Below are 27,889 nucleotides of genomic sequence, written 5' to 3'. Positions count from 1 at the left end.
AAATATAAAGCAGTATAGAAATGGAAATAATAATAGAAATGAAAGTAGTACAGTAGTAATTTTAGTAATGGTGGTAGTAGTAGTAGTAGTAGGAAGAAAAAGAAGAGAACCCCCATTCAAGAAAAATGGTGCCTAGACATTCCATTGTGGCGACCATATCCTAGGTTTAACATTCCATGCTGTGATTAGCTTATATATCCGAGTTTCTCCTGGCTCATTTGACCATTGAAACAACCTTGCATAGTAGCTTAGGCCAATGGAAAATGAGACACTGGTAAGTTACAGAAAAGCTCCCCACATGTTGCAACCCCATTCTGCAGCGGAATTTTTTCTAACCTTTCTCCCTAATATAGTATTTCATAGCAAGGGCATTATGATCATAAGACCTCACAGTCACCAACCAGATGCCCTGATGGGCAACCCACCTGCAAGCAGGACGCAAATACAAGAGCTTTCTGCCACCCTGTGGCTTCCAGCAACTGGGATTCAGAAGTATTGCTGCCTCGAACCGTGGAGGTGGGTCATAGACAATCACGGCTAGTAGCCTGCTCTCCATGAATTTGTTCAATCCTCTTTTAAGCCCTCCAGGATAATTAGATCCACATTTAAAGCCATCCAAGATTAATATATGGGATTTTTTTTTTTAATGACAACCACACTCTAACTTACAAACACATGAGAACCTAAGACCCCTTCCATAGCAAATGCCCACCTAGCCAAGTGTCCTGCATTACAACAGCCCTCTCCCCGCACTGTGTTTTCTAGCCATTGGCATTCAGAAGTATGAGAGGTAATGCTAGCAGCCACGGGTCACCTTATCCAACATGAATTCACTGAATCCTCTTTTAAAGCCATCCAAATGTTGCTTGTTCTCACTGCGTATTGTAGGAGCAAACACCATAGTTTTAACTATACACGACATGAAGAAGTGATTCCTTTTGCCTGTCAAGCATCTCTGGATATTCAGCTTCCTTGGGTGGCCCCAGCTGGGTTCTGTCATTGCCGTAAGCGGTTCAACCCAGAACCCTGCCACCTAATTTTGGATCTCACAAAGTCTTGAGCCGCCTTCTCGCCTTACCTTCCCGCTTCATGCCCATCGCAAGACACTTTTGGTACCGGCAGTACTGACACCGGTTCCGCTGCCGCTTGTCGATTAAGCAGTCCTTATTGTCCCGGCAGGTGTACGTCAGGTCCTTCCTCACCGTCCTCTTGAAGAAGCCTTTGCAGCCCTCACAACTGTACACCCCATAATGTTTACCTGGGTGCGGGGACAGAGAAAGAGCGACAATATGGTGATAATGAGGCTAACTTGGTCATGAGGTCGTGCGCATAGTTTAAAAACTCATAGAGCTAAAGCAGGAAGTTAGAAGAGTGCTGCTCTATCCCATTTTCTCTTTTAGCTCTATGGGCTTTTCCAGGCTCAGGAGGGGTATAGGATTCAGGTATGTCATTCATTGCAGGAAGGTTAGAGAATATTTTTATTTTTATTTATTAAATTTATATACCACCCTTCAACCGAGGATCACAGGATGGTTTACAGTATAAAAACATAGAAATACACAACATAGCAACAAACAAAAACAATACCCCATCACAGGTTAAAAGGCCATATATTGTTTAATTAGCCAAAGGTCTGGGAGAAGAGGAATGTTTTTGCCTGGCTCCTAAATATAAGCAATGAAGGTGCTAGGCGAGCCTCCCTGGGGAGAGCATCCCACAAATGGAGAGACACCACAGAAAAGGCCAGTTCTCAGGCTGCCCCCCCCCAGACCTCTCATGGAGGAGGCGCACAAAGAATTAGTGATTACAGAGTCTGGGTTGGTTCATATGGGGAGAGGCAGTCCTTGAAGTATTGAGCCATTTAAGGATTTGTAGGTCAAACCCAGTACTTTGATTTGGGCCCAGAAACTAATTGTCAGCCATTGCAGTCAGCCAGGATTGTCATTATATGTTCAAGCCATCTTGACCCCGTGAGCAACCTGGCTACTGAATTCTGCACTAGCTGAAGTTTCCAAACCATCTTCAGAGGCAGCCCTATGTATAACACATTGCATTAGTCTAACCTGGAGGTTAACATAGCATAGAAGACTATTCTTGGCCACAGCTGGACCACCAGCTGAAGCTGATGGAAGGCATTCTGCACCACTTAGGCCACCTGAGCCTCAAGCGACAGCAAAAGATCCAGCAGTACCCACAAGCTACATGCCCACTCCTTCAAAGGGAGTGTAACCCCATTAAGAGCAGGCAACCTCCCAGACATCCGGTCCAGGAAACCTCCCCCTAACAGTGCCTCTGGCTTATCTGGATTGAGCTTCAGTTTGTTGGCTCTCACCCAGCCCATTACCAAGGCAAGACTAGAAGCTTGGCTTGTTTCAAATTTATACAGATGTGGGGAAGAAAGATAAGCTCAAGGTGATACTATTAGTATTTATAAAGCCCTTAAGAATTTTGGGCCAGTTTACCTACAAGATCACCTGTTCCACGTTTGTAAGAAATGGATTTGTGTGTTGTGTGACAGCACCTAAACTTTGAACTCTTTGCCTCTTCAAGTCAGACAGGGGCCTTCAAAGTCCTCTTTTTGGGGTCTGCTAAAATCCCTTTTTAATAGGGACCCAGGTGGCGCTATGGGTTAAACCACTGAGCCTAGGGCTTGCCGATCAGAAGGTCAGCGGTTCGAATCCCTGTGACAGGGTGAGCTCCCGTTGCTCGGTCCCTGCTCCTGCCAACCTAGCAGTTCGAAAGCACATCAAAATGCAAGTAGATAAATAGGAATCGCTATAGCGGGAAGGTAAACGGTGTTTCCGTGTGGTGCTCTAGTTCGCCAGAAGTGGCTTTGCTGGCCACATGACCTGGAAGCTATACGCCGGCTCCCTCGGCCAATAATGCGAGATGAGCGCGCAACCCCAGAGTCGGTCACGACTGGACCTAATGGTCAGGGGTCCCTTTACCTTTAAAATCCCTTTTGATTAGGCAAGCCTATCCAGATGTTTAGAAAGTTGCAGTGAGTTTTAATCTGGTTTTAGTCTATTGTTATTTCAATAGACTAATCAAATTTCTTAAATGATTATCAATTCTACTTAGGGACAATTTTATCGTTTCATCTTTTTGCATACTGCAATCAAGCAGTGTATAAATTTTGTGAAACAGATAAGTACAAATTAATCCCTAATTTGGTGTAAATTAGTTCTGATCTTTCTTAGCACTGAGCAACTCCCAAGCTAACATTCATTGCTGCCCCACATATCCTGCCTCCCCCTGGAGGGTGTTCGACAACACTGGCGTTACCTGAAGATCTGTCTCCACAAATGGCACATATGTGCTTGGTGAAGGAGGCCATGGCGGATGATGGGTGCACTGGAACTTTGAGGACCCCGTTGATCCCCAACGGGGGCTTGATATCTTCTGTGCTGCTAACAGGATTCATTGGAGAATTGAGCTGGAAGAGAAAAAAAGGAAACAGGGGCCATCAAGCAAGAGAACCATGCATAGGGATATGCAGGCAATGCACTTCAGAACAGCGGAGTGCTCTTCAACTAACTGTGCAGCACAAAGGCATACCATATGTGTACACATTAGCAATCCCAGGATAACAGCTGTGAGAGCACAACTTTGACATTTAAAAAGACTAAGAAACCTGGAGCCCCTAGGTCACTCTCAGAATATACTCTGTGCCGAAGACGGATCTGAAACCACATCTATCCAAATGTTCCAGTATGTACAATACTCCAAACAAGTTCTGAATAAAGGGCTGATTCAAACAGGAATTCAAGAAGCTGCATTATCCCGAGTCAAACTGAGAGTTGATCTAGCTCACTGCAGCTTACACTGACTGCTAATTCTCAACCTCTGAGGATAGCTCAGTTGGTAGAGCATTCGAATTGGTCCCACCTCTCTGCAGAGGGGGAAGGGTCACGTTGCACCAGGAAGTGATCTGACCATGGGACTTCTTTTGCTTCGCTTTTGCTTAGTGTCAGATCACCCACAACCACAGAGGTGAACACTAGGTCTTAGGCATGTCCGCGACTATGAGTTGGGCCAAACTTATTCAGGGACAGCCCCATGTAAGGCCGTGTTGGCATGGATGTTAAAATCGCCTAGGACAATCAAACTAGGTGTCTCCAGGAGAACATCTGCCACAACCTGAAGCAGCTCGGGCAGGGAATCCTTGGTGCAGTGGGGAAGTCGGTACACCAAAGGGAACCCTGTACTGCCCCTATTGCCCAACTTTCAGAACATGCACTCAGAAAACTGGGTCATCCCAATTGGATGCCTGGTGCAGGTTAATGACTTCCTAAAAAACCCTGCAACCCCCCCCTCCCCACCCAAATGACCTGGGTTGCTGTGCGTAAGAGAAACCTGGTGGACAAGCAGCGGCAAAGACAGGTCCATCTGCTTCATCCAACCAAATCTCTGTCACACATGCCAGGTTAAGTCCTCCATCCACGATCAAGTCATGGATGGCAGCGGTCTTATGAATCATTGAGCTGGCATTGCACAGCAGCACCTTCAGGTCATGTGGGTCTCCCATGTTGATTCCAGTATCCATCCAGTCAAGACCAGACCCGGAGGCAGGGATAGTCCTCAAACAGTGACTAAATCTGCTTCCTTGGTAATGACATGGTCTGGTCTTAGCGTAACTCCTGCTCCTACCGGTGATCACATTCTGTTGCTGGGGCCCACTCCCAGGCAGCCCAGACCCTCTCCCCTTAAGAACAGAATACAAACCATACAACAAACCAATAAAGTAGTAGAAACAAACAAAAACAAAAAACCCAACAATAATTTACAATCATGCTAAAATTAAACCAGTCCCCAGCCCCAATCAAACGTCCATCCCACCCCCAACAAAATAATAATAATGTTAGATTAAAAACTATTTAAAACACCTAAAAACATGGCAGCCTCCCTCACCCTAACAGCCACAGTAGCCACAGAAAGAGTCTCTGGGTGGGGAAGATGGCAGTCTCCCCTGAGGGTCTGCAGGGCCAGGTAGATGGAATCCAGGACAGGTAGAGTTTATAATGCTGCCCCAGCCTCTGGACCATGCCCAGCTGGGGCAGCAGCTGTTCCCACTTTGCCCGCCTGCTCAGGGACCTGGCCCCTGCAGTACTCTCTGCAGTACTCTTTGCTTCTGTAGCAGCAACAGCAACAGTCCTCCAAGTGGGGGAGACAGCAGTCCCCCCCCCCAACAGCCACAACAGCAGTAGGAGGAGTCTCCAGTAGCTGGAAACCCCAGATGGGGGGAAGGGCTCTTTGTTCTTAAGTCCTGCTTGTGGGTTTCCCATATGGGGCATCTGATTGGCCACTGTGAGAACAGGATTCTGGACTAGATGGGCTCCCTTTGGGCTCATCCAGCAGGACTCTTCTTACATTCTCAAGTTTTGTTTAGGGAAGTGTGAATTGCATAGGTTCGCCTTTACTACAAAGCAAATCAAATTTTTGCTGAATTTGGCATTCACGTATATCAAATATCTATCTGCCCCCACCGCAGAGTCACACGTTGAGATCCCGCAGTGGTGCCCCGAAAGAAGATGTGTCACTCTGTGGCTTTTCTGGAAGTCATCCCAGCCAAACTGGGTTTCCCCCCTTTCTGAACTTCTGAGATCAGCACTTTCTGCTTCTCTCTCCACCCAGTCCTGTCTCCGCCTGAGGACCGAACCCGCCTGGTGCAAAAAAATTTCCTGTTGCAAGTTGGCTGCCTTGTTTCCTCTCTTTATTTTGGCAAGGAATATGTGGGCGTGTTCCCCCCCCCTTTCCATGGGGGAAGGGAAACCCAGTTGCTTCTTTGCAAACTGCCTGATCACCAGCTCAGAGGAAGAGCAAGGAGTGGGGGTTAACATTGCTAAAGTCACAAGTATGTTATTTATCTCAGCGTGGAAGAAAAAGATTCATCTCTAGAACATTCACGTGGACCTTTTCTGTTTAATTATTATTATTATTTTACTTCATTTCTATTTCACCATTTCTCAAAGGAGCTCAAAGCATGGAGTTGCCCCTCTCTATTTTATCCTGACAACAACCAGTATAGAATCATATAATTCCAGGGTTGTAAGGGACCCTTAAAGGGTCATCTAATCCAACCCTTTGCAATGCAGGAATCACAGCTAACGGATCCTTGAAAAAAAGCCACCCAATCTCTGTTTAAAATCCTGCGACGAAGGTGAGTCCACCACCTTCCAAGGGAGTCCATACCATTATCAGGGAGCTCTTACTTCCAGAAAGTTCTTTCTGGGGTTTTAGTTGAAAATATTCCTTCCTCACAATTTGAATCCATTGGTTTGGGTCCTGGAGCAGCAGGGATAGAAAAGTTGGTGGCCTCCAGGTGTGGTTGGACCACAGTTCCCTGACCATTGGGCCACACTGCCAGGCAGTGAATGAAAAAACAAAACTGTTCAGAAGCTTTCACTTGGGGATTTTGTGCATCACGGCTTCAGAGTCTGAGTGCCCAACCATTTCTTTTCCATCACCTGTCCACCCAGGCTGTACACAGCAAAGGTGATGCTCTGCATGTGTCAGCAAGAAACCTCAAGCCACGGGCAACTCAGCTACCAGGAAAGGGAACCTCCCAAGGTTCCTCTTTCAGTGGCTGGCCCCAAAAACCACGACACATCCTGGGGGTCTTCCCCTCTCCCACCCTGGCGCCAAGAAGTCCTTCCTCTTCTGTGGTCAAGCGCTCCAAAGAGCATCTGATGAGGGACAACGAATGCATTTCTCAATCTGCTTTTTGCAAGTGATCAAGCCAGATCCAAACTTCCTCCCCCAAAAAGTGTGTGGGCGGTTTTGACTGAGAACAGAGCCTCTGAGCATGACTAGGTTAAGAACATAAGAAGGTGCCCTGCTGGATCAGGCCAATGGCCCATGTACTTCAGCATCCTGTTCTCACAGTGGTCAACCAGAGGCCTCAAAGAGAAACTATAGCAAGCAGAACCCAAGCCCAAGAACCCTCACCTCCCCCTGTGGCTTCCAGAAAGTGATACAGTGGTACCTCTGGTTAAGAACTTGAATTCGTTCCAGAGGTCCGTTCTGAACCTGAAACTGTTCTTAACCTGAGGCACCACTTTAGCTAATGGGGCCTCCTGCTGCCGCCGCACAATTTCTATTCTCATCCTGAAGCAAAGTTCTTAACCTGAGGTACTATTTCTGGGTTAGCGGAGTCTGTAACCTGAAGCGTCTGTAACCCGAGGTACCACTGTATTCAGAAGCACTGCTGCCTCCAACTGCAGCAGCAGAGCATCTTGGCTAAAGGTAAAGGGACCCCCTGACCCCTGACTCTGGGGTTGCGGCGCTCATCTCGCTTTATGGGCCGAGGGAGCCAGCGTACAGCTTCCAGGTCATGTGGCCAGCATGACAAAGCCGCTTCTGGATAACCAGAGCAGCACACGGAAATGCTGCTTACCTTCCCGCTTTAGCGGTACCTATTTATCTACTTGCATTTTGACGTGCTTTCGAACTGCTATGTTGGCAGGAGCAGGGACCGAGCAACGGGAGCTCACCCCATTGCGGGGATTCAAACCGCCGACCTTCTGATCAGCAAGCCCTAGGCTTTGTGGTTTAACCCACAGCGCCACCTGCATCCCAGCATCTTGGCTACTAGCCCTCATTAACCCTCTCCTCTGTGGAGTTGTCTAATCCTCTTTTAAAGCCATCCAAGTTGGTGCCTCCTATGGCAGCGAGTTCCATAGTTTAAACATGCACTGTGCAAAGAAGTACTTTCTTTTCTATGTCCTGATAAAATTTATTAATGTTTGGAGTATATTTACCTGAACATCACCCCCTATTTTTGTGTGTGTGTGTTGGGTGATTTTTAAATTATTATTATTTTAGTAAGATTTTTATTAAGACTTTTCATATAATACATGACAATAAAAAAAACCTAACTAATCTAAACAAAAATAAATGTATCTTATCGCAGCAAAATGTAACAGTACTGTACTGAAATCCCCTCTATACATGAATGGGTCCAAAAGCTGAAAAAATATGCTGAACTAGGTGGTCTATCAGGGACCCAGGTGGTGCAGTGGGTTAAACCACTGAGCCTAGGGCTTGCTGATCAGAAGGTCGGCGGTTCGAAACCCTGTGACGGGGTGAGCTCCTGTTGCTTGGTCCCAGCTCCTGCCAACCTAGCAGTTCGAAAGCACGTCAAAATGCAAGTAGATAAATAGGAATCGCTACAGCGGGAAGGTAAACGGCGTTTCCATGTGCTGCTCTGGTTTGCCAGAAACGGCTTTGTCATGCTGGCCACATGACCTGGAAGCTAACGCCAGCTCCCATCGGCCAATAATGTGAGATGAGCGCGCAACCCCAGAGTCGGTCACGACTGGACCTAATGGTCAGGGGTCCCTTTACCTTTTAGATGGTCTATCAGAAAAAATAAAGAATAAACCAAAACAGGAATTTGTTTCTAAATGGAAAGTTTTCAAAGATTATTTGAAATATAACTACAGTAGTCTGAATTCTGTTGCAGCATTCGAGGAACTTCAGTAATAACTGCAAGTTAGATATAAGAGTTGAGACATATTAAGAAAATGTTAAATTATGATAAAAAGTGTGTAACAGCAATAAGTAATAGGAAACTGAATTATGGAATAGACGGGAGGTCGGGTCTAGAACGCTAAGACCAATCTATGCTGTATTGTTTGGTAAGAAACTTTTGTGACTGTTGTTATTTTTGCTTGAAATTGTATATTTATTACAGGTAGGTAGCCGTGTTGGTCTGACGTAGTCGAAACAAAAAATAAAAAAATTCTTTCCAGTAGCACCTTAGAGAGACCAACTAAGTTTGTCATAGGTATGAACTTTCGTGTGTATACACCAGGCATCCCCAAACTGTGGCCCTCCAGATGTTTTGGCCTACAACTCCCATGATCCCTAGCTAACAGGACCAGTGGTCAGGGAAGATGGGAATTGTAGTCCAAAACATCTGGAGGGCCGAAGTTTGGGGATGCCTGGCATACACACTTCTTCAGAATATTTATGTGTATTTATGGGTTTTTCCTTTGTTGTTGTAGCATCAATAAAAATGTAAAGTAAAAAAGAATGGAAAAACGAATGCAAACTCCTCTCTTCACAGGTAGATCTTAACATTTGCCCCTGCGCTAGGTGATTTTGATTTTAAAAGTTATGAGAGGGATTTATCGTTGTTTGTAAATCAGAATACAACTGTTGTTGTTATCAATATCCTGTCTTTTCTCCAGACCAGGTGGGTTTCACAAATTAAAACTACACAAATGAAATACCACAAGCTAAAAGTTAATAATTAGAAAATAATTAAACCGTAACAGAGTTTAAACAATATTTAAAAGAATCTATTAAATGCAACTAATAGAAACTATTAAAAGCCCTTTCCTTTTTTTTAAAAAAAAAGTCAGTTCCAAAAACCTCCCAACATTAAACAATATTCACCTGCTGGTGGGAGGATGACAAGGAGGGAGCCAATCCTGCCTGCAGGCTCCCCCCAGCTGGGGCACCTGGTGTACCACTGTGAGAGCAGGATGCTGGACCAGATATACCACTGGTCTGATCCAGCAGCCAGGCTCTACTTAATTTCTTAAGTAGATGTTTGCAGATAACTCCTGGTTCAATCCCTGGCATGCCCAGTTTGGGCTGGGAAGGTCCCTCGCTTGCAACCCTGGAGAGCCATTGCTGCCAGTCCATGCAGGAAATACTGAGCTACTAGAGATGGACCAGTGGCTTGACTCAGCACAAGACCACTCTTTATTTAAACCATGCATTTGTTTATAAAATGGGTAAGCAAACTAAGGCCTGGGGGCCGGATGAGGCCCAATCGCCTTCTAAATCCGGCCCGCGGATGGTCCGAGAATCAGCGTGTGTTTTTTACATGAGTGGAATGTGTGCTTTTATTTAAAATGCATCTCTGGGTAATTTGTGGGGCATAGGAATTCGTTCATTTTTTTCCCCAAATTATAGTCTGCCCCCCCCCACCCCCAGGTCTGAGGGACAGTGGACCGTCCCCCTGCTGAAAAAGTTTGCTGACCCCTGGTTTAGAACTATGAGGGCTAGAATCTTAATTTATCTGGAGGAAGGGCTTCTGAAATCCTAGATAGTCACCGCACGCCAACGCAGACAATACTGAACATAGATGGACCCACAGCCTGATGCAGTTTAAGGCAGCTTTCAACATTTCTACACACACACACACACACACACACACACACACACACACACACACACACCAAAGGACAAACGCCTGTCTAAGAAATTCGCTAACAAAGTTAAATGCATCCAAGCATCAGTACCTCCCCCCTTAGCTCGGGCCCCCGCTGAGTCCCTGTCAGAATGGCCTAAGGGATGACAGGCAATCTCCACAGGCTGAGCCCAGAACAGCCTGGCAGTCCAGGAGCAACAGCAACAGAAAGGGGAGGGGGGTAAATATCAAAAGAGAGGAGCAGCCGCCACCACCTGCTCTGCACATCACAGCGTCAGAAGGAAGCAGGAAGCCTTGGAGTTCAAATCCAAGCTGACGTTAAGGCAACCTGCTCACTCACCAGCCTGAAGCTGCTTGATTAGGGGGTGTCCATGATCCCTTGTGGGTAACTTCCTAGGGGTCGCATGACAGCGGCAGGCAGGGCTAGAGACACTATAGTAGAGTTGGGAAAGGTTCAGAGAATGGCAAGAAAAATGGCTCTCCTATGAGGAAAGGCTGAAGCATTTGGGATTTTTGAGTTTACAGAAAGGGCAAGTAAGAGGTGGCATGATAGAATTTTATTAAAATTATGCATGACACGGAGAAAGTAGATTGGGGGAGGGGAAGCTTTTCTTGCTTTTTCGTAACACTACAGCTCGTGTAATGAAGCTGGAAGTTGGGAGATTCAGGACAGGTAAAAGAAACTTCTTCACATAGTGCAGAGTTAAACTATGGAACTCTGCCGCACAGTGGTGGTGGCAGTGAAGGAGATTCATGGAGGAGAAGGATATCATTGGCTATTAGCCCTAATGGCTATGTTCTTCCTCCATATTCAGAGGCAGTCATGCTTCTGAATCCCAGTTGCTGGGAACCTAGGAGGGGAGAGGGCTCTCGTACAGCTTGAGGATTTCCCATTGAAGTATCTGGTCGGCCACTATTTTCTTAAAGAGGGAGGAAGAGAGGGAGAGATGCTTGCAGTACTGGCAATTTTCACAAGCTCCTTATGCCAAACAAAGGAGGGTCCCTGAAAGATGCCACTGTGGGCATTGCAAAAGACACGTCTGGTGGTTCTCAAGGAGAGAGGGAGGAGACAGGGAGGAAGGAAGCAAACCCTGATGGCTTTGACTCAGCCCACAACCAGACATCCTCCAACTGTCCTTCTGCTCTGCTAGGTCTTCAGCGCTGACAGAGCATAACCTGATTGCAAGTGGCACCTGCCATCTGATGCTCAACACCTTCCATCAGTGCCACCTCGGCTTGAAGGTGGGGGCACACACTTCATTAACTCCCTAGCTTCATGGGGGGGGGGCAGTGCTGAGCAGGATTCTGGAGGGGAGGTGCAGAGGGGAAGCAAAAGATGCAAGTGTCTTCTTTGCAGGGTGGTATCTTATCTTCTTCCTTTCCTCACCTATCTTCTTTTGTGTGTGTCTGTGACACAGATATCACTAAGCTACATCCTTTCTGTAAAAATAAAAGATTCTAGTCCTCATGATTCTGAAGAGTGGGCTGCAATAAATAGGAACCTAGGAAGCCGCCTTCTATCAAGTCAGACCATTGCAATGGTCCATCTGGCTCAGCATTGTCTACACTGGCTGGCAGCGGCTCTCAGATAGGGGAGTCTTCCTTCCCCAGTGTTACCTGAGGATGCCAGGAATAGAACCTGGAACCCCCTGCTTGCAAACCAGGTGCTCAGCCACTAAGCTAAATCCTTATTCCCATAAAATTAAAGAAAGATTCTAGTCCTCAAAAGACTGGGCTGGGCTAACTGGAACACAGAACCCAAGACAGTTGTAGGTTCTCTAAGTCCTTCCCACAAAAAAAAAATAAAGTTGAACCCATGTGCTCATAAGCATGTGCTGAAGAGAAATAGGTGCACGAAACCTGGGACATTTTGCACACAAAGCAGGTCCTCTGGGCCTGAAATGCCTCCCTTTCCCCCATAAACAAAACCTCTTAACAGCATTACAAAGGAAAGGAAAGATGCTGGAAGGAGAGAGACAGATTGCAGGAGTCATTAGGGCGTGAGCATCTTAAGCATCTCCTCCAGGAAAACCACTTAAGACGGGCCATGAGTAAATGAGAGCTCCTCCTTCTGAGCCAGCAGGAACTGGAGGGGCTCTCCATGAGAGCATCCTCTGACAAGCTCTTTTTCCTCCCTCCTCCCCCTCTATCTCTCTTCTCCCCCCCCCTTTCTGTTTATTTCCGGTCTTCTGCATCGCATGACCACCTCTAAAAATAGACATAAGCGCAAGGCAGCTCTCCTCCGGGAGATGTGGAGTGAAAGTCAGGAAGACGGGTGGAGAGGGGGGCAGAGGAGCTGCCTTCTACCAAATCAGACCCTTCAGTCCATCCACCTAGCTCAGTGTTGCTCACACTGGTTGGCAGCAGCAGCTCTCCAGGGTTTCTTGCAGGGATTTTTCTCTCCTAGCCTTACCTTGAAATGCTATTGGGAAGTGAAGCTGGAACCTTCTGAATGCAAAGCAGATACTTTTGGCACTCCCCTCTAAAAACACATCAAGATTCAAGTCCTCGTGGTTCTAAATAAGGAGCTGATTTAAATAGGAAGATAAGAAGCTGCCAAAAATGGAGTCAATAATCTAGCTCAGTATTGTATATACTGACTGGCAGTAGCTGTCCAGGGTTTCAGGCAAGAGGCATTCCCTGTCCTGGAGATGCTGCCAGGGATTGAATATGGGACTTCTGCATGCGGAGCAGATGCTCCATTACTGAGCCATAGCCCTTCAAATGAGGTCTAAGCACGACCAGGTGGCTGAGGATCACAAGATCCACCCAGAGATGAGCAGGCTGTCTCTTGGAGGGGTTTTCCATCTCTTTCTGAACCCCAGTTTCAAAACTGGGCAGACTCCTAAAAAGTAGTGAAAGCTCCCAAGATATATATCTTCTGGAGGGGAGCTGGAATAAATAACACCACAACAACAGCAGCAGTGACCGGCAGGTGGTGGCAAGTTTCTTGATCAGCCCTTCTTTCCTTGCCCCCCCCCGTACCAGTCCCCCCCCTCCACACTGGATGCATGTGCAATGCAGAACCAGCCAAGCCAAACCAAGCCAAGCCAGCAACAGGTGTCAGTCTTTGTCAAGCTTGTACTATTTTTATCCACAGGGCTTATCTCCTTGTCGTGGGAAGGCTTTTTTTTTTAATGTAATCTTCCATCTCTCTCTCTCTCTCTCTCTCTCTCTCTCTCTCTCACACACACACACACACACACACACACACACACACACAAACTGGCCACCCAGTCTCTCTCTCTCTCTCAAGAAGGAAAACAAACTGCTGCTGCTGCACAGGAGGAAATAAGAGGCTGGGCTTGAAAGACACCCTGACATCCAGCCAGAGAAAACTGGAGCTAAACTGAAAAACTTGCTGCTGCAGGAGGCAGCAATGACCAACCACTTGGACGGCTTTAACAGAGGATGGACAAATACATGGAGGAGGAAGGGCCTACTGATAGCTAGCAGCCACGATGGCTGTGCTCTGCCTCCACAGTTGGAGGCCTCAACGCTTCTGAACAACACTTGCTGGAAACCACAGGAGAGTTGCTGTAGGGCTCAGGTCTTGCTTGCGGACAAGAGGCTCCAACTTGAGCAGAAGATTGGGTGGTGGTGGTGGCAGCGGCGGCGATGACATGCACATGACATGTGCATGACGCAGTGATGAGCCACGGGGCAGAGCAGACGTGGCAGGAGGAGGAAGAGCCACCAGCCACTGAAACTCCACCACACTCAGCTCCACATTTGGCCTCCTCTGCAATTGATTGTTCTCAACATTCCCCCAATATTTTATGAGCTTGGGAGAACAGGCCTGGGCCCCTTATAGTTGGTGCCTATGCTTGCAGGCTTCCCATGCAGGCATCTGGTTGGCCACTGTGAGAACAGGAGGCTGGACTAGATGGGCTACTGGCCTGATCCAGCAGGACTCTTCTTGTATTCAAAAGCATTAGCACCTCTGATATTGAAGCGAGTATACAGCCAGCATGACTTGTAGCCACTGACAAGACTTGTCCTTCATGAATCTGTCTGGTTGGTACCCAACTGTCTCGGGAGACAATGGAGAAGTGCGCCCTTTGAGTGAAGTCAACCTGCTGGAAGGTCACAGCACCTGATGTGGCTGCAGAGACCAATACGGGAGAGACATTTTGTTACCAGTCACCACCATGGCAAATTCCTACGTGTTATATTTGCTTAGGAATACAGCTAGCTCTTCCCAGTACTGATGTATGGAAGTGAGAGCTGGACCATAAAGAAGGCTGATCGCCGAAGAATTGATGCTTTTGAATTATGGTGCTGGAGGAGACTCTTGAGAGTCCCATGAACTGCAAGAAGATCAAACCTATCCATTCTTAAGGAAATCAGCCCTGAGTGCTCACTGGAAGGACAGATCGTGAAGCTGAGGCTCCAATACTTTGGCCACCTCATGAGAAGAGAAGACTCCCTGGAAAAGACCCTGATGTTGGGAAAGATTGAGGGCACTAGGAGAAGGGGACAACAGAGGATGAGATGGTTGGACAGTGTTCTCGAAGCTACGAACATGAGTTTGACCAAACTGCGGGAGGCAGTGCAAGACAGGAGTGCCTGGTGTGCTGTGGTCCATGGGGTCATGAAGAGTCGGACACGACTAAACGACTAAACAACAACAACACAGCTAGCTCAGTATGGTTGACACTGACGGGGTGTGGCTCTCCTGGGTTTCAGGAAGTGGCCATTCCTCAGTTCTACCAGGAGACAGCAGGGATTGAACCTTGAGTCTTCAGAACACAAAGCAGGTACTCTGCCGCTAAGCTCTGGCCCTTTCCTTAAAAATACAAGTAAGACCCTGATCCTCATGGCTCTGAATAAAAATACAAGTAAGATTCTGGCCCTCATGGCTCTGAATAAAGAACTGAACTAAGTGGAACATAGGATGGTGCTCTGCCACTCAGGCAGAGCCCTTGCTTGCCTTCCACTGTCCTGAATCTACCAATCCCCCACCACCACCTTGGATGCCACCTGCTTCCCAGAGTCCCCACCACCAGGTGACTCACCTGAGGGCTGCTGGTTCCAAATCCAAGGCCAGGGGTGGAGGGTCCAGACATGGGGTGAGCCCCCATTGGGGAGCTGATGACTGAGAACGGTGGCCCCATGCCGTTGATTGGTGAGCTGAGGGTGCTGATGGGTGAGTGGAGCTGGCCAGGGGACCCCAAAGAGCCACCAATGCCAGTGGCCATCGATGGATGGAGAGACGGTGCAGTCATAGGCCCTCTGCTGTTCGGAGAGCTTAAGGAGGTGGAATTGACTGGGCTGGAGAAATCTGTGAAGCGAAAAAGGGGGAAATATACACTGTCAGTTGAAAAAGAGACCAGGGGGTGTATTGCATATCCATACTAAATAGGCCAAATCTCTCTCTCTTAAAAAAGAAGAAAGTATAAAGCTAATATTTCATTGCAGGGAGTTGGAATAGATGACTCGTAGGGTCCTGTCCAACTCTACACTACTGTGTTTCATCCATTCACAAACACACCACCCACCCCTTCCTGGGGGAAATGCTGAAAGCACTAACAGACAAGAAAGAAATTAAGGGTTTAGATTTATTTGTGTATTTATTTACATCATAAAAATTATGTACCACTTGATTGTATAAAACCTCAAAGCAGTTTACAAAAATAAAAAATACACACACAAACACACACACTTCCACCTAAATTTATTTATTTCATTTAATCCAAGGAGTTACAGGAAGCATAGCAGGTGCTTTACATGATATGGCCCTTCTCCTAAAAACAAAGTAAGATTCTAGTCCTCATAATCCTGAACAAAGGCTTGAATTAAACAGGAACAAAGGAAGCTACCTTACACTGAGTGTCTATGCTGACTTGCAGCAGCAGCTTTCCGGGGTTTCAGACAGAATCATAGAATTGGAAGGGACCCTACCTGTGACACAGGAATATGCAGTTGTCCCTTAAGGGGATTGAACCTGCAACCTTGGCATTCTCAGCACCACTCTCTAACCAACTGAGCTATCCAGGCTGGCAGGGGTTCCCAGCCCTACCTGGAGATGCAGCTGAAGATTGAACCTGGGACCTTCTGCATGCAAAGCAGATGCTCTGCAGTCCCCTGTAAATCAAGTCAGATTCTAGTCCTTGTGGTTCTGAATAAGAGGCCAAATTGAACAGGAACACAGGGCTTTAGCCCAAGCCAGACCATTGCTCCATCTACCTAAGCATTCTCTACACTGACAGGCAGCGGCTCTTTTAGTGAACATTCCCTTGGGCTGAAAAAGACTCCACACCCATGATTTCAATGTACCCACCAGTGTACACCCAAAGTTGTTGCTTTTAAAATGAATGTGACAAGCATATGCATACATTATTTATTTGTTGATTTATTGAAATGTCGAACCCGCCCTTCAAGCAAGTAAATTTCAAGGGCAGCTTACCAAAAATAAAAACAGAAGCACATGCAGGGTTTTATTCCAGGGGGTGGGGTGGGGGCTGGGCATGAGAGGTTGTCAGTCTTCCCCAAGGGTAAATGATGCTGCCAATCCAGGCTTGACAGGACATGACATGGGAAATCATTTATTTAAAAGATGTAGATGCTGCCACTTTGTGAAGCTTGGAAAGAATTAAAAGAACCACCAGCATGCACCTCCTCTGTAAAAGATGCTCTGGGGCACTACGGTAGAGTTTGGGAAGCGAATCCCTTAGCCTTCGGAGTGATCACAGGTTAAGAACCAAGGATGCTGCCTCAGACCAATTGCCCATTTAGTCCAGCATCCTGTTCTCACATCGGCCAACCAGGTGCCTATTCTGGGAAACCTGTAATTTGGACCTGAGCACAAGAACTCTCTCCCTTCCTGAAACTGGTATTGCTGCTTCTGACTCTGGAGGAAGAGCATAGCAATTGTGGCTAATAGCCATCAATAGCCTAGCCCTCCATGAATTTGTCCAGTCCTCTTTTAAAGTCATCTAAAAGGTAAAGGGACCCCTGACTGTTAGGTCCAGTCGCAGATGACTCTGGGGTTGCGGTGCTCATATCGCTTTACTGGCCGAGGGAGCCGGCGCTTTGTCCGCAGACAGCTTTCTGGGTCATGTGGCCAGCATGACTAAGCCGCTTCTGGCGAAACCAGAGCAGTGCACGGAAACGCCGTTTACCTTCCCGTCAGAGCGGTACCTATTTATCTACTTGCACTTCGTGCTTTCAAATTGGTAGATTGGCAGGAGCTGGGACCGAGGAATGGGAGCTTACCCCGTTGCAGGGATTCGAACCGCCGACCTTCTGATCGGCAAGCCCTAGGCTCTGTGGTTTAACCCACAGCACCACCCGGTCCCATCTAGGGTGGTGATAATCACTGCCTCCTGCAGGAGCAAGTTCCATAGTTTATGTACTGCATGAATAATGACTTTCTGTCCTGAATTTACCAACATTCAACTTCATTGGATCCTCAGCATGAGAGGGGAAGAAAAACTATCCACTTTTTCTATGCCATACACAATTTTCTATGATCGAACCTGCTACTCCAACCTCTGCAAACACAACTCTCCAAAATGCTATTAAAAGCAACTATGAGTGTACTGGTTTTGACACCAGAGAAACACATTAGCAGAGCATATCATTCTCCCTGTAAATTGCATCTATTTCCTTCCATGTTAAGTGATCTTTATGCATTTCTAAACTTTGGTATATTTCCATTACATGTATGCTTAAAAATCTGAGCTAAATCTATGCAAAATTTGCTGAGTGATTACAGTGGGTGGAAGGCGAAACCAGACTGTATGCATGCAATTCAGGCCTCGCCTGGAGCTCAGGAGCTTCATCTGCATAACAAAAGACAGAGGGAATTCTAAAACCCTCCAATGACATTGTTAGTAGTTGGCAGGCAGCCAATCACTGCTGAGATAGGGCCAGTGTTCTGATTTGCTTATTGCAGCATTAAGGTGACCTATCACAGGTGGTGTGTGTGTTTTGCCTGGGCCAGCTTATGGTATATATACTGGGCTAAGTGCCCCTGTTTGTCATTCTTGTTCTTCTTGTTCCTGATGTTCCAATAAATCCTTTTTGAGCTGAATCTCCATGCCTGAGCCCACCTACACTTCAGAAGGGATCCATCCTCCTCACCTGGCAAGGTCCAGGCAATATCTTCCATTCTTCTAACTCAGTAACTTCTGTGTGCCAGGAGGCAGAAATTAAATAAGATCTTGGGAGCTAAATTTATCCACCCACCCCATAGGAGGTTCCCTGCCACATCTCTGCATGATTCCCTGATCTGTTTCTGGCTTCTTCCAACCTGTGTCCAAATGGGATATAATTGGATCATTTATGCATGCTCTTTATGGAGAGACACTGAAGAGCAGCCACCTGCTTAGAGGAAGTTGTTGGCCAAGTCTCTGCATGAGTTACTGCACTGTGCTTGCTAAGTACAGTAATTCATGCAATTCTCATGTTTTGAGATAGGTCAGTCCTTTCAGAAAGGTGTCCTTTCGTCATCTGAAAAGGCAAACCTTTCCTCAGCTGTTGGAGCGAAGCCTGCAGTTCTAATGAGTGCTGTGCGGAAATCCATCCTTTAAATTTCTCAAAACTTTTATTCCCCTTGGAAAAGAGACTTCAGGTTTTTTGCCACATTCCCAGGGCATGTCACCACTATGAGATGGTCATGGACCCCCCCCCTTCCCATTAGATATTTCTCCAGCAAACTGCAGTCTCCCTGGTTGCACACTCTTCCTGATCTGAAGAAGCCCTGTCAGGGCATCTTACAAAGTATTTGCCTGGACTTTGATTGAAGTGTGAGAAGCATATCCTTAGCACTCTGCAGCTCCTCGCCCAGTGGTTGAGCTTCCTTATACTGTATGAGAAAGGCCTATTAAGGGTTTTAAACTCCTGGTGTCTTTGTCTGGGCTTCAATTAAAGGGTGGGGAATTGAGGAGGATGGAGAATGCAGACTATGAGCAAGATGGGTTTTTCCTTCCCTTAAATATAACTCCAGCACACTCCACGACATCCCCAGGTGCCTGCCCTTCCTGATTTTTTTTTGGGGGGGGAGAGGTAACCTTGTGGTGTCTTCCCCCCGGGCTTGGTTGGAAGTGTAGAAAGTCAGGGAGGCTGCTGAGTACAGACAGAACTGTGTGGCTTTTCACTGGTGCGGGGTGTGTGTGTGTGTGTGTGTGTGTGTGTGTGTGTGTGTGTGTGTGTGTGAAATATACTTCAGCTACTAAAATTTTGGGAATGACACACATGCAAGCCAACATGATGAACTTAGGATAACATGAGCAAAGAAAACATTAGAGGGGCTAAAGAGCATTTGGCTCAAATTATCAGACATATATCTACACACAGTTTCTTCTGTCCTCCCCATCTCTTTTGATGTAAGGAGAAATTAGCAGACTTCCTTAGGTATTAAGGCATTTCCCAGGAGCTCAAAACACTTTCACATACAAACCTCAAAAAATGGGTCTCATTGCCACTGCATTCTCAGCTCTACAGATGCTTAAGGGTTTTAAAAATCAACATACTCCAGATTTTGGATCCTGTTCCAAAGTCGCCCATACATGACTGTGTTGTGCGAAGCAGTGGCAATGGAAAACACAAATGGAAAGGTACAAACCCTACTTCCCCAAGGCCTGTTAGAATAAAACAGTCTTCACCTGCTGGCAGAAGAACAACAAGGAGGGAGGAGGAAGTCCAGATTTCTCCCCAGCAAGGAAGTTTCCAGAGTCTTGGAGCAGCCACTGAGAAGGCCCTCTCCCAGCTTCTATGTCCCCAGCAAGTGTGCTTGTGGGGGTGGCAGGACTGAGAGAAGAGCATCTACCAATGGTCTCAGAGCCCAGGCAGGAGAATGCAGTCCTATGCCACACACCTCTATCACATATGGTGTGAATGTGGCTGGATCCTCCATGAATTTTTTTTCAATCCATAATTGAGGGCTTAGTCTCTAAAGACTAAGATCAGGCCAACGACTGATCTAGTCCAGCATCCTGTTCTCACAGTGGTCAACCAGATGCCCCAATAGGAAGCCCAAAAGCAGGACCTGGGCCCAAGAGCCCTCTCCCCTCCTGTGGTTGCCAGCAACTGGTATTCAGAAGCATGGCCGCCTCTGACCCTGGAGGCAGGACACAGCCATTAGGGCTAGTAGCCATCGATAGCCTTTTCCTTCATTTATTACTCCAATCTTTCAACACCATTTAGGTTGGTGGCCATCAATGCCTCCTGTGGGAGAGAGTTCCACAGTTAAACTATACGCTGCATGAATTTTCCAACATTCAGCTTCGTTGGATGTCTAGCCTGCAATGGAGAATCTGCTGTTTCCGTGGTTGCAACAAGCAACCTCTCAGGTTTTCAGTGGTGCCTGTGTTGCTGCCTGACTCCCAGCATGCACTGGGAGGGCTCATGCCTCACCCGTATTGGTTGTTCTTGCAGGAGGGCTCTGCGACCATGAGACACCAGTATCACACTTCATCCTTGGGGGCTAATACGAATGAACAAGGAAAACCTGTCACGACAGGCAGGCCGACAGGTTGTCCGGGATCATTACGGCCTTTTAATTACATTCAACTGCCGTTTAATGGGCTCTAGGCAATTTGGAAATGATGTGGTGGACTATGTGTGGGGAGGGGAGCTTTGGCTGAAAAAGCATAGAAGTGAGTTGGAGGTGTTTTGGGCTGTTGATGTGTGTTTCTTAACAGCAGTAAGAAAATATAAGGAGAAGAACAAAGAAAATTGGTTCTCTTTCCTGACATTCGTGATGTTAAATTTATCACTCGCCCTATTCAGGCAGATACTGACAGCCTTAGCAAAACAAAAACCCCATATAAACAAATTAAAAACACCCAAGAGACAGACAAAAATATGCAACTGCAAAATGGAAGTGAATAAACACACTCAGTCCTCTAGGTCTATGCTGTCCTCCTTCCCTCTTTCTCTCCCTCTTTGTAATGCATGTTGACTGGAAAACGGCATTGCAAAATTCAGAGACGTGTGAATCGCTGGGTTTTTCAGCTCACATACTGTTTTGTAAGGTGCAAACTGGGAAGGCCAATCTTTAAATGAAAACCGATTCCCACCACTCATTTCTAACCTGGAACCAACATGAAAGTGGGCACCACATCTGATGTGAGCATAGAAGTTAAGAAATATTAGAAGAGCCTGCTAGATCAGGCCAGTGCCCATCTAGTCCAGCCTCCTGTTCTCACAGTGGCAGACCAGATACCTCAATGGGAAACCTGCAAGCAGGACCCGAACACAAGAACACTCTCCCCTCTTTCAGTTTCCAGCAACTGGAATTCAGAAGCATTACTGCTTCCAAATATGAGTAGCCATTGATAGCCTTATTCCTCTTCATCTGGGTTGGTGACTATCACTGTCTCCTGCAGAAGGGAGTTCCGTAAAAGTTGTTTGCCCAGAGCAAATGCTATCTTCTCAGCAGAAGTTGTTCAGCTGGGGCAGAGGGGCGTGCATTCCGCCCACCAGTGGGCAAGCAGGTTTTACCTAGCTGATATTGACATGTTGCGGGTGGATAGCTTGAGGAAGGGGGCATGGCAGTAGCTGGGGTGGGGTGAGGGAGAAACAGCCTGAGAACTGCCTGTCTAAGTGCCACAGGAAGAGGCCCAGCCTGATAAGGGAAATAAGACGTGTGTCTGCCAAATGGCTGGGAGCAGAGCTTGGCTCCCTCTGTGTACAGGACAGGGGAGTTCCATTTAAAGACACAAGGCTGGATTTCGCTGTTCCTGCTCACACAAGAGAGCTCAGCCTCCCTGACAAGAGCATATGAAGAACTTGCTGGATCAGGCCAAAGGGGGCCCATCTCATCCAGCCTCCTCTTCACACAGTGGCCAACCAGATGCCCATTATGGGAAGCCTACAAGCAGGGCCCAAGCACAAGAGCTCTCTCCCCTCCTGCAGTTTCCAGCAACTAGAATTAAGTGTTACTGCCTCTAACCATGGAGGCAGAGCATGACCATCATTGCTATTAGCCACCAATAGCTTTCTACATGAATATGCTCAATCCTCTTTTAAAGTCATCCAAGTCAGGGGCCACCACTGCCTCCTGTGGCAGTGAGTTCCATAGTTTAACCATGTTTTGCATGAAGAAGGACTTCTTCTTTTTTAAAACTTTCATTGTCCGCCCATACTGTAATTTCAAGTGTGATGGGAAATTAAGAGAATTGTAGTCCAGAAACAGCTAGAGGTTCCATGTTTGGCATTAGCATTAGACCTGCAGTGGCTCCCAGTACGTTTCTGAGCACAATTCAAAGTGTTGGTGCTGACCTTTAAAGCCCTAAATGGCCTCGGTCCAGTATACCTGGAGGAGCGTCTCCACCTCCATCACTCTGCCCAGACACTGAGGTCCAGCGCCGAGGGCCTTCTGGCGGTTCCCTCGCTGCGAGAAGCCAAGTTACAGGGAACCAGGCAGAGGGCCTTCTTGGTAGTGGCGCCCGCCCTGTGGAATGCCCTCCCACCAGATGTCAAAAAGAAAAATAACTACCAGACTTTTAGAAGACATCTGAAGGCAGCCCTGTTTAGGGAAGCTTTTAATCTTTAAGAAATTAGTGTATTTTATTATTTCTGTTGGAAGCCGCCCAGAGTGGCTGGGGAAACCCAGCCAGATGGGTGGGGTATAAATAATAAATTGTTGTTGTTGTTGTTGTTTCTGTTGGGAACCTAGCATCATCATATATTAAGACTTGTATTATGGAAGGTACACAGATCTTTAGGATTACATGCATGCAACAGCCTATCTTGGGATTTATACAATGCAATGCAACAAACTTTAGGGTTTTTTCCACTCCTCCCATTGAATTGTCTATTTTGCCTCTTCTTCCCTCCCTCTCCCCAGCCCCCAGCTTGCATCTGAAACAAACATTTTGCAGAAGGGAAGTGGTTTTGGAAATGTTTTGAGGCCTAGTTAAGACTGTGAACCCCCCCCCCCATGGAAACGAAAGATGGCTTGTTTCAACACCCATCTTTTTTGGGTCTACATTCCTTAACTGGCTCAGAGCCTAATTGGGAACAAGCAAAAAGTTCTTCCATCAACGAGTCGCGCTTGGTGGTCCTGAGGCAACACGTGCCCACACACACACACACACACACACACACACACACACACACACACATTTTCCAGGGTCACATTCCCTGACCCCAACTTCCCTCAACTCCCAGCCCGACACAGCCCCAAGTTAACTCTTTCCTTGCTGCAGAGATTCTGATTGTGCCCCCTCCCCACAAAAAGCACCCATCCCGCACACCTGCTTTGTTCAGGGCAGCACAATGGCAAACTGGAAGAAAGGCTGGACGCTCCTAGCCAAGAAGAGGTTTTGCAACTGATGTTAGGTGGACACAGCATGGTGTTGCAGTCTCTTTCTCAGCCTTTCTCAACATGGGGTCCAACCTAGATATTGGACTACCATTCCCATCATTCCTAGCCAGTATGGCCAATGGTCAGGGATGATGGAAGTTGTGGTTCAAGAGCATCTGTGGACCCAAGGTTGATAAAGGCTGCATTAGAGAGATACATACAATGGAACTTCAAGGAAATCTGGGAATAAATATTGGAGCACTCCAAATAATTTGTCCGTGTTTGTGTGTGCAGAAAAAAAGTAGATCTACTTCAAAGGCAAAACATGGAGATTTTCACTGATCGTTGGAATGCATCTATTATTATTATTATTATTATTATTATTATTTAATTAATTAATAATATTAGAGTGTAAGACTATTTGTATAATCTTAAAAGGTCTTAAAATCTTAGAAGAAGGCATGGCTATGGCTATGGCTATCATGAAGAGACAGACTCTGCACTTCCGAATTTGCCACTACACTACCGGCTGAAATCTCCAAAAGCCAATGTGGTGTGGTAATCTCCCTGAAGCCACCCAGAAGAAGCCTCAGTTTCCAAATGCATCCATCCTCCCACTCATGCCCATTGCCTTTTCACAATTCCCCAAGCTGCATGAGTATAGACATCCGGTGACCAAAAGTGGCAGTCTGCCAAAGTGTGCAGGCAACCTGCCATCTGCCCATGAGACTGCACAGGTGATTTCACACTATTTGGATGGCAGGCATAATTAAAAACAAACAATAGCAACCTTCGGCCGGTGGTTGTGCAATGGCAGCCTACCCGACCATCTCCGTCTGTTGCACAGAGTCACTGGGTTCAGAGATCTCAACCAGACGTGCAATTTACTGTCCATTTTGGTTAAAAAATACAACCTGGGTGATGCAACATTTTTTTTGCTGTAGCAACTGAGAGTGTGGATGAGAGAGAGCATTGAGTACTGAGGATAAGAACAGGCCTGTCTAGTCCAGCTTCCTGTTCTCACAGTGGCTGACCTGAACCACCACCACCACCACCACCCCCGCCGCCGCCCGGGGAAGTCCACAAGCAGGACCTGGGTGAAATAGCAACTCTCCCCCACTCGGGATTTTGAGAAACTGGACCATCTTCCCTTCTGCAGTTTCCAGCAACTGGTATTCAGAAGCATCAATGCCTCTGGTTGTAGAGGCAGAGCACAACCATCATGGCTAGTAGCCATGGATAGCCCTCTCTTTCATGAATTTGTCCAATCCTTTTGTAAGGCAATCCATGTTGCTAGCCATCACTGCCTCCAGTGGGAGAGAGTTCCATGGTTTAACTACGTGCTGTGTGCAGAAGTCCTTCTTATTCTCTGCCCTGAATCTTCGAATGCTCAACTTCATGGAATGCCCACAAGTTCTAGTGTTAAGCATCTATATCCCCTCCTGCTTGCCTTTTCTCTAAACTAGAAAGCCTCAAATGCTGCACACTTTCCTCATAGAAGAGTCACCCCATCCCTTTTAGCATCCTGGTTGCCCTTCTCTGAACCTTCCCCAACTCTCATCTTACAATTGTAGTCTTGCATCTTCCCTACGTCCCTTTCTCCACGTTGTAAGATATATCATTACACTTGCTCCAAAAGGCAGTAGAAATCAGCCCTGCTGCTCATTCTGTCAAGGGGCCCCTGGATATCTGCCCTAAAGTCTCAACATAGCATTGCTACAGCAAATTGATGGTGACACTAGAAGCTTGTTTCTTGTACCAGAGTCAAGCTCATCTTCACACTTATAAGAGATGCCTGTACTTTTAAAAGACATGGTAGCAGAAACTGGGGTGGGGAAGGAAATGACTGGGATAATATTAATTTGCTGGGGGGGGGGCTATATGATCCACAGCTGCTGCTCTCATAGGACTGGTGGGTGATTTATAGTGTTCTTATGTGCAGAAACCTTTGCTGACTTGCTTCCCTTCATTCCCTGAGCCCTTTTCTCTTTCCCAGAGTAGAACCACCTTGGAAAGTGAGCAAAGGTGTTGTTCATACATCATGCACATTATTTATTTCACTCACCAAAAACGCCAAAGCTGCCATTGGATACACACGCACGCACACACATGTCTGCAAAAACAAAAACAAAAAAACAAAACTACTTACTGGAATCCCTGATCCAAGATGCAAGAAACTTTGATAAAGGGATGCAATCATCTCATTGCATCACACCTACTCAGGCCATTGGTCCACATGTGAGAGGGGCTTACTGGAGATGCTGCCAACAATTGAACCTGGAACCTCCTGAATGCAAAATGTGCTCTCCCACTGAGCTACATCCCTTCCCCTAAACATAATGAAATATTCTAGTCCTCATCATTCTGAGGAACAGACTGAATTAAACAGGAGCACATGAAGCTTTCTCATACTAAATCAGATCATACATCTAGTTCTGTATTGTCTACACTGACTGGCAGCAATTCTCCAGAGCTCTGGGCAGGGAGCCTTTCCCCACCCCAACCTAGAGAGACTGAGGATAAACCCTGGGAGCTTCTGCATGCTGAGCAGATGCTCTTGACCACACAGTTATGGCTCTTCCACTGAAAATAAAACAAGGTCCTAGACCTCATGGTTCTGAATAAACAGGAACCTGGGAGGTCTTCTGCATGCAAAGGAGATGCTTTACTGCTGAGCTGCAGCCCTTCGCAAGCCTAGAAAGAAATGTGCACAAAGCATAACAACAATAAGTAAATCTTTCAGTGCTCTGGAGAGAGCCGAGTACCCTGATTAGAACTTTGCAAAGACACTTCCTCAGAAGCAATCCACTGTCTCTCTTCTCCTTGCAGAGCAGCCCAAATCATTTCCCTCTTGGCAACTGGCTTCCACCAAAGCCGGTAAACAGCCACAGCTTTGGGAAAAGCCCAACCAAAGCTTCTGCATTGTCTTCTTCCTTCCAAGCATTAAAAAGGCACAGACTCAAGGTTCAGCCAGCTCCTTTGAAGCACTGTGTGCAACTTCTCTTGCTTAACTCAGAAAAGCTGTTCTTAATAAAGCCATAACAGAGGTGCCCTTTCATGGTGTTTGCCAGTGAAGGGTGACTTTTACCATTTCAAAGCTGTCCTGGAACAACACATTGAGGCTGAAAGAGGCCTGGTTCATGTGCTAATCAGAAGGGACGTTCTGAAAACCAGGTCCCAGGCCAGGGGAGCCAAATAACAGAGGTGGGAGCCACTTCTAATATTCATTATGATGCTTCTAACAGTTATACAGAATGCACACAAATCAGTAAGAGAATGCCACAATCAGATAACCACTGGTAAAAATGTAAAATCAGCAATAAAATTATATATTTGTAGAGTTGGAAGGGACCACAAGGGTCCTCTAGTCCAACCCCTTGCAATGCAGGCATAATGCAACTCATCGTCTATAAATGTAGCTGAGATGAGTAGGTAAGAGCTTAAATGTTATGGGACTCTGTGAATTTCTTCTGATATGCACATAGGAGTGTAGGAAGCAGCCTTATACCAAGAGTATTGTCTACACCAGTGTTGGCCAAACTTGGCCCTCCATCTGTTTTGAGACTACAACTCCCATCATCTCTAGCTAACAGGACCAGTGGTCAGGGATGATTGGAATTGTAGTCCCAAAACAGCTAGAGGGCCAAGTTTGGCCACCACTGCTCTATACCAGGCATCCCCAAACTTCGGCCCTCCAGATGTTTTGGACTACAATTTCCATCATCCCTGACCACTGATCCTCTTAGCTAGGGATCATGGGAGTTGTAGGCCCAAACATCTGGAGGGCCGCAGTTTGGGGATGCCTGGTCTATACTGACTGAGGCCCTTTGAGGGTTTCAGGCAGGGAGAATTGCCCCTGGGCTGAAGAAGGCTACACAATACAGTAGTCCTTAAAAGTCAAGTAATGGTCTAGTCCTCATGGTTCTGAACAAAGTGACAAATTAAGTATGAGGCCTAGGAATCTCAGTGCATCTGGCCGGGCTTCATGGGCAATTGCCCTGGTTCAGCATTGCTCTTTTTATGTTATTAGATCCGTGGGTTTTCCCATTAGGGCATCTGGTTTGGCACTGAGAGAACAGGATGCTGGGGCAGATGAGTCATTGGCCTGATCCGGCAAGCCCTTCCTATGTTCTCAGTTGCATGAACAGAAATGTCTGACTAGGGCTAGAACTTCAGCCCCACTTCCATTGCAGCAATGAAAAGGATCCTGCACCTCTCTCTCTCTCTCTTTTCATGCCACTGAATCTGCTTCGAATTACCCAAAGAATGCCAGATCCCCAAACAGACCACATGGAGAGACTCAGCCCCGTTGTGATTCTAAGCCATTCCTGGCATGCCACAGACATAGCTGAAATATTTCCGCCTAAGCAGGATAGCGGACAAAGGGAAGTGGAAGCCTGGGGCACCCTGTGGGCGCAAAAGGGTTTAGAGAGCAGCAAAACCACACGAACTCCGTGGCTCTCTAA

At 46.8% G+C, this 27,889-nt stretch overlaps 1 protein-coding gene across 3 annotated transcripts in view; it reads right to left on the bottom strand.

The window, feature by feature from the left end:
• RXRA (retinoid X receptor alpha) overlaps positions 1-27,889 on the bottom strand; it is a 125,713-nt gene that overhangs the window by 31,290 nt on the left and 66,534 nt on the right. For 2 of the 3 annotated variants that reach the window (XM_035113137.2, XM_035113140.2), the window contains exons 2-5: positions 25,489-25,536; positions 15,184-15,449; positions 3,286-3,436; positions 1,079-1,258 (exon numbers count right to left, since the gene is read on the bottom strand). In XM_035113137.2, the coding sequence (XP_034969028.1) occupies positions 1,079-1,258; positions 3,286-3,436; positions 15,184-15,449; positions 25,489-25,536 (645 nt within the window). The remainder of the gene's footprint in view (positions 1-1,078; positions 1,259-3,285; positions 3,437-15,183; positions 15,450-25,488; positions 25,537-27,889) is intronic. The other variant, XM_035113138.2, reaches the window with a different exon arrangement.

The sequence above is a fragment of the Zootoca vivipara genome, chromosome Z (genome assembly GCF_963506605.1).
Source record: "Zootoca vivipara chromosome Z, rZooViv1.1, whole genome shotgun sequence".
Lineage (NCBI taxonomy): Eukaryota > Metazoa > Chordata > Lepidosauria > Squamata > Lacertidae > Zootoca > Zootoca vivipara.
Note: the sequence above shows the minus strand (reverse complement) of the source record. Positions and strands in the feature narration are given on the sequence as shown.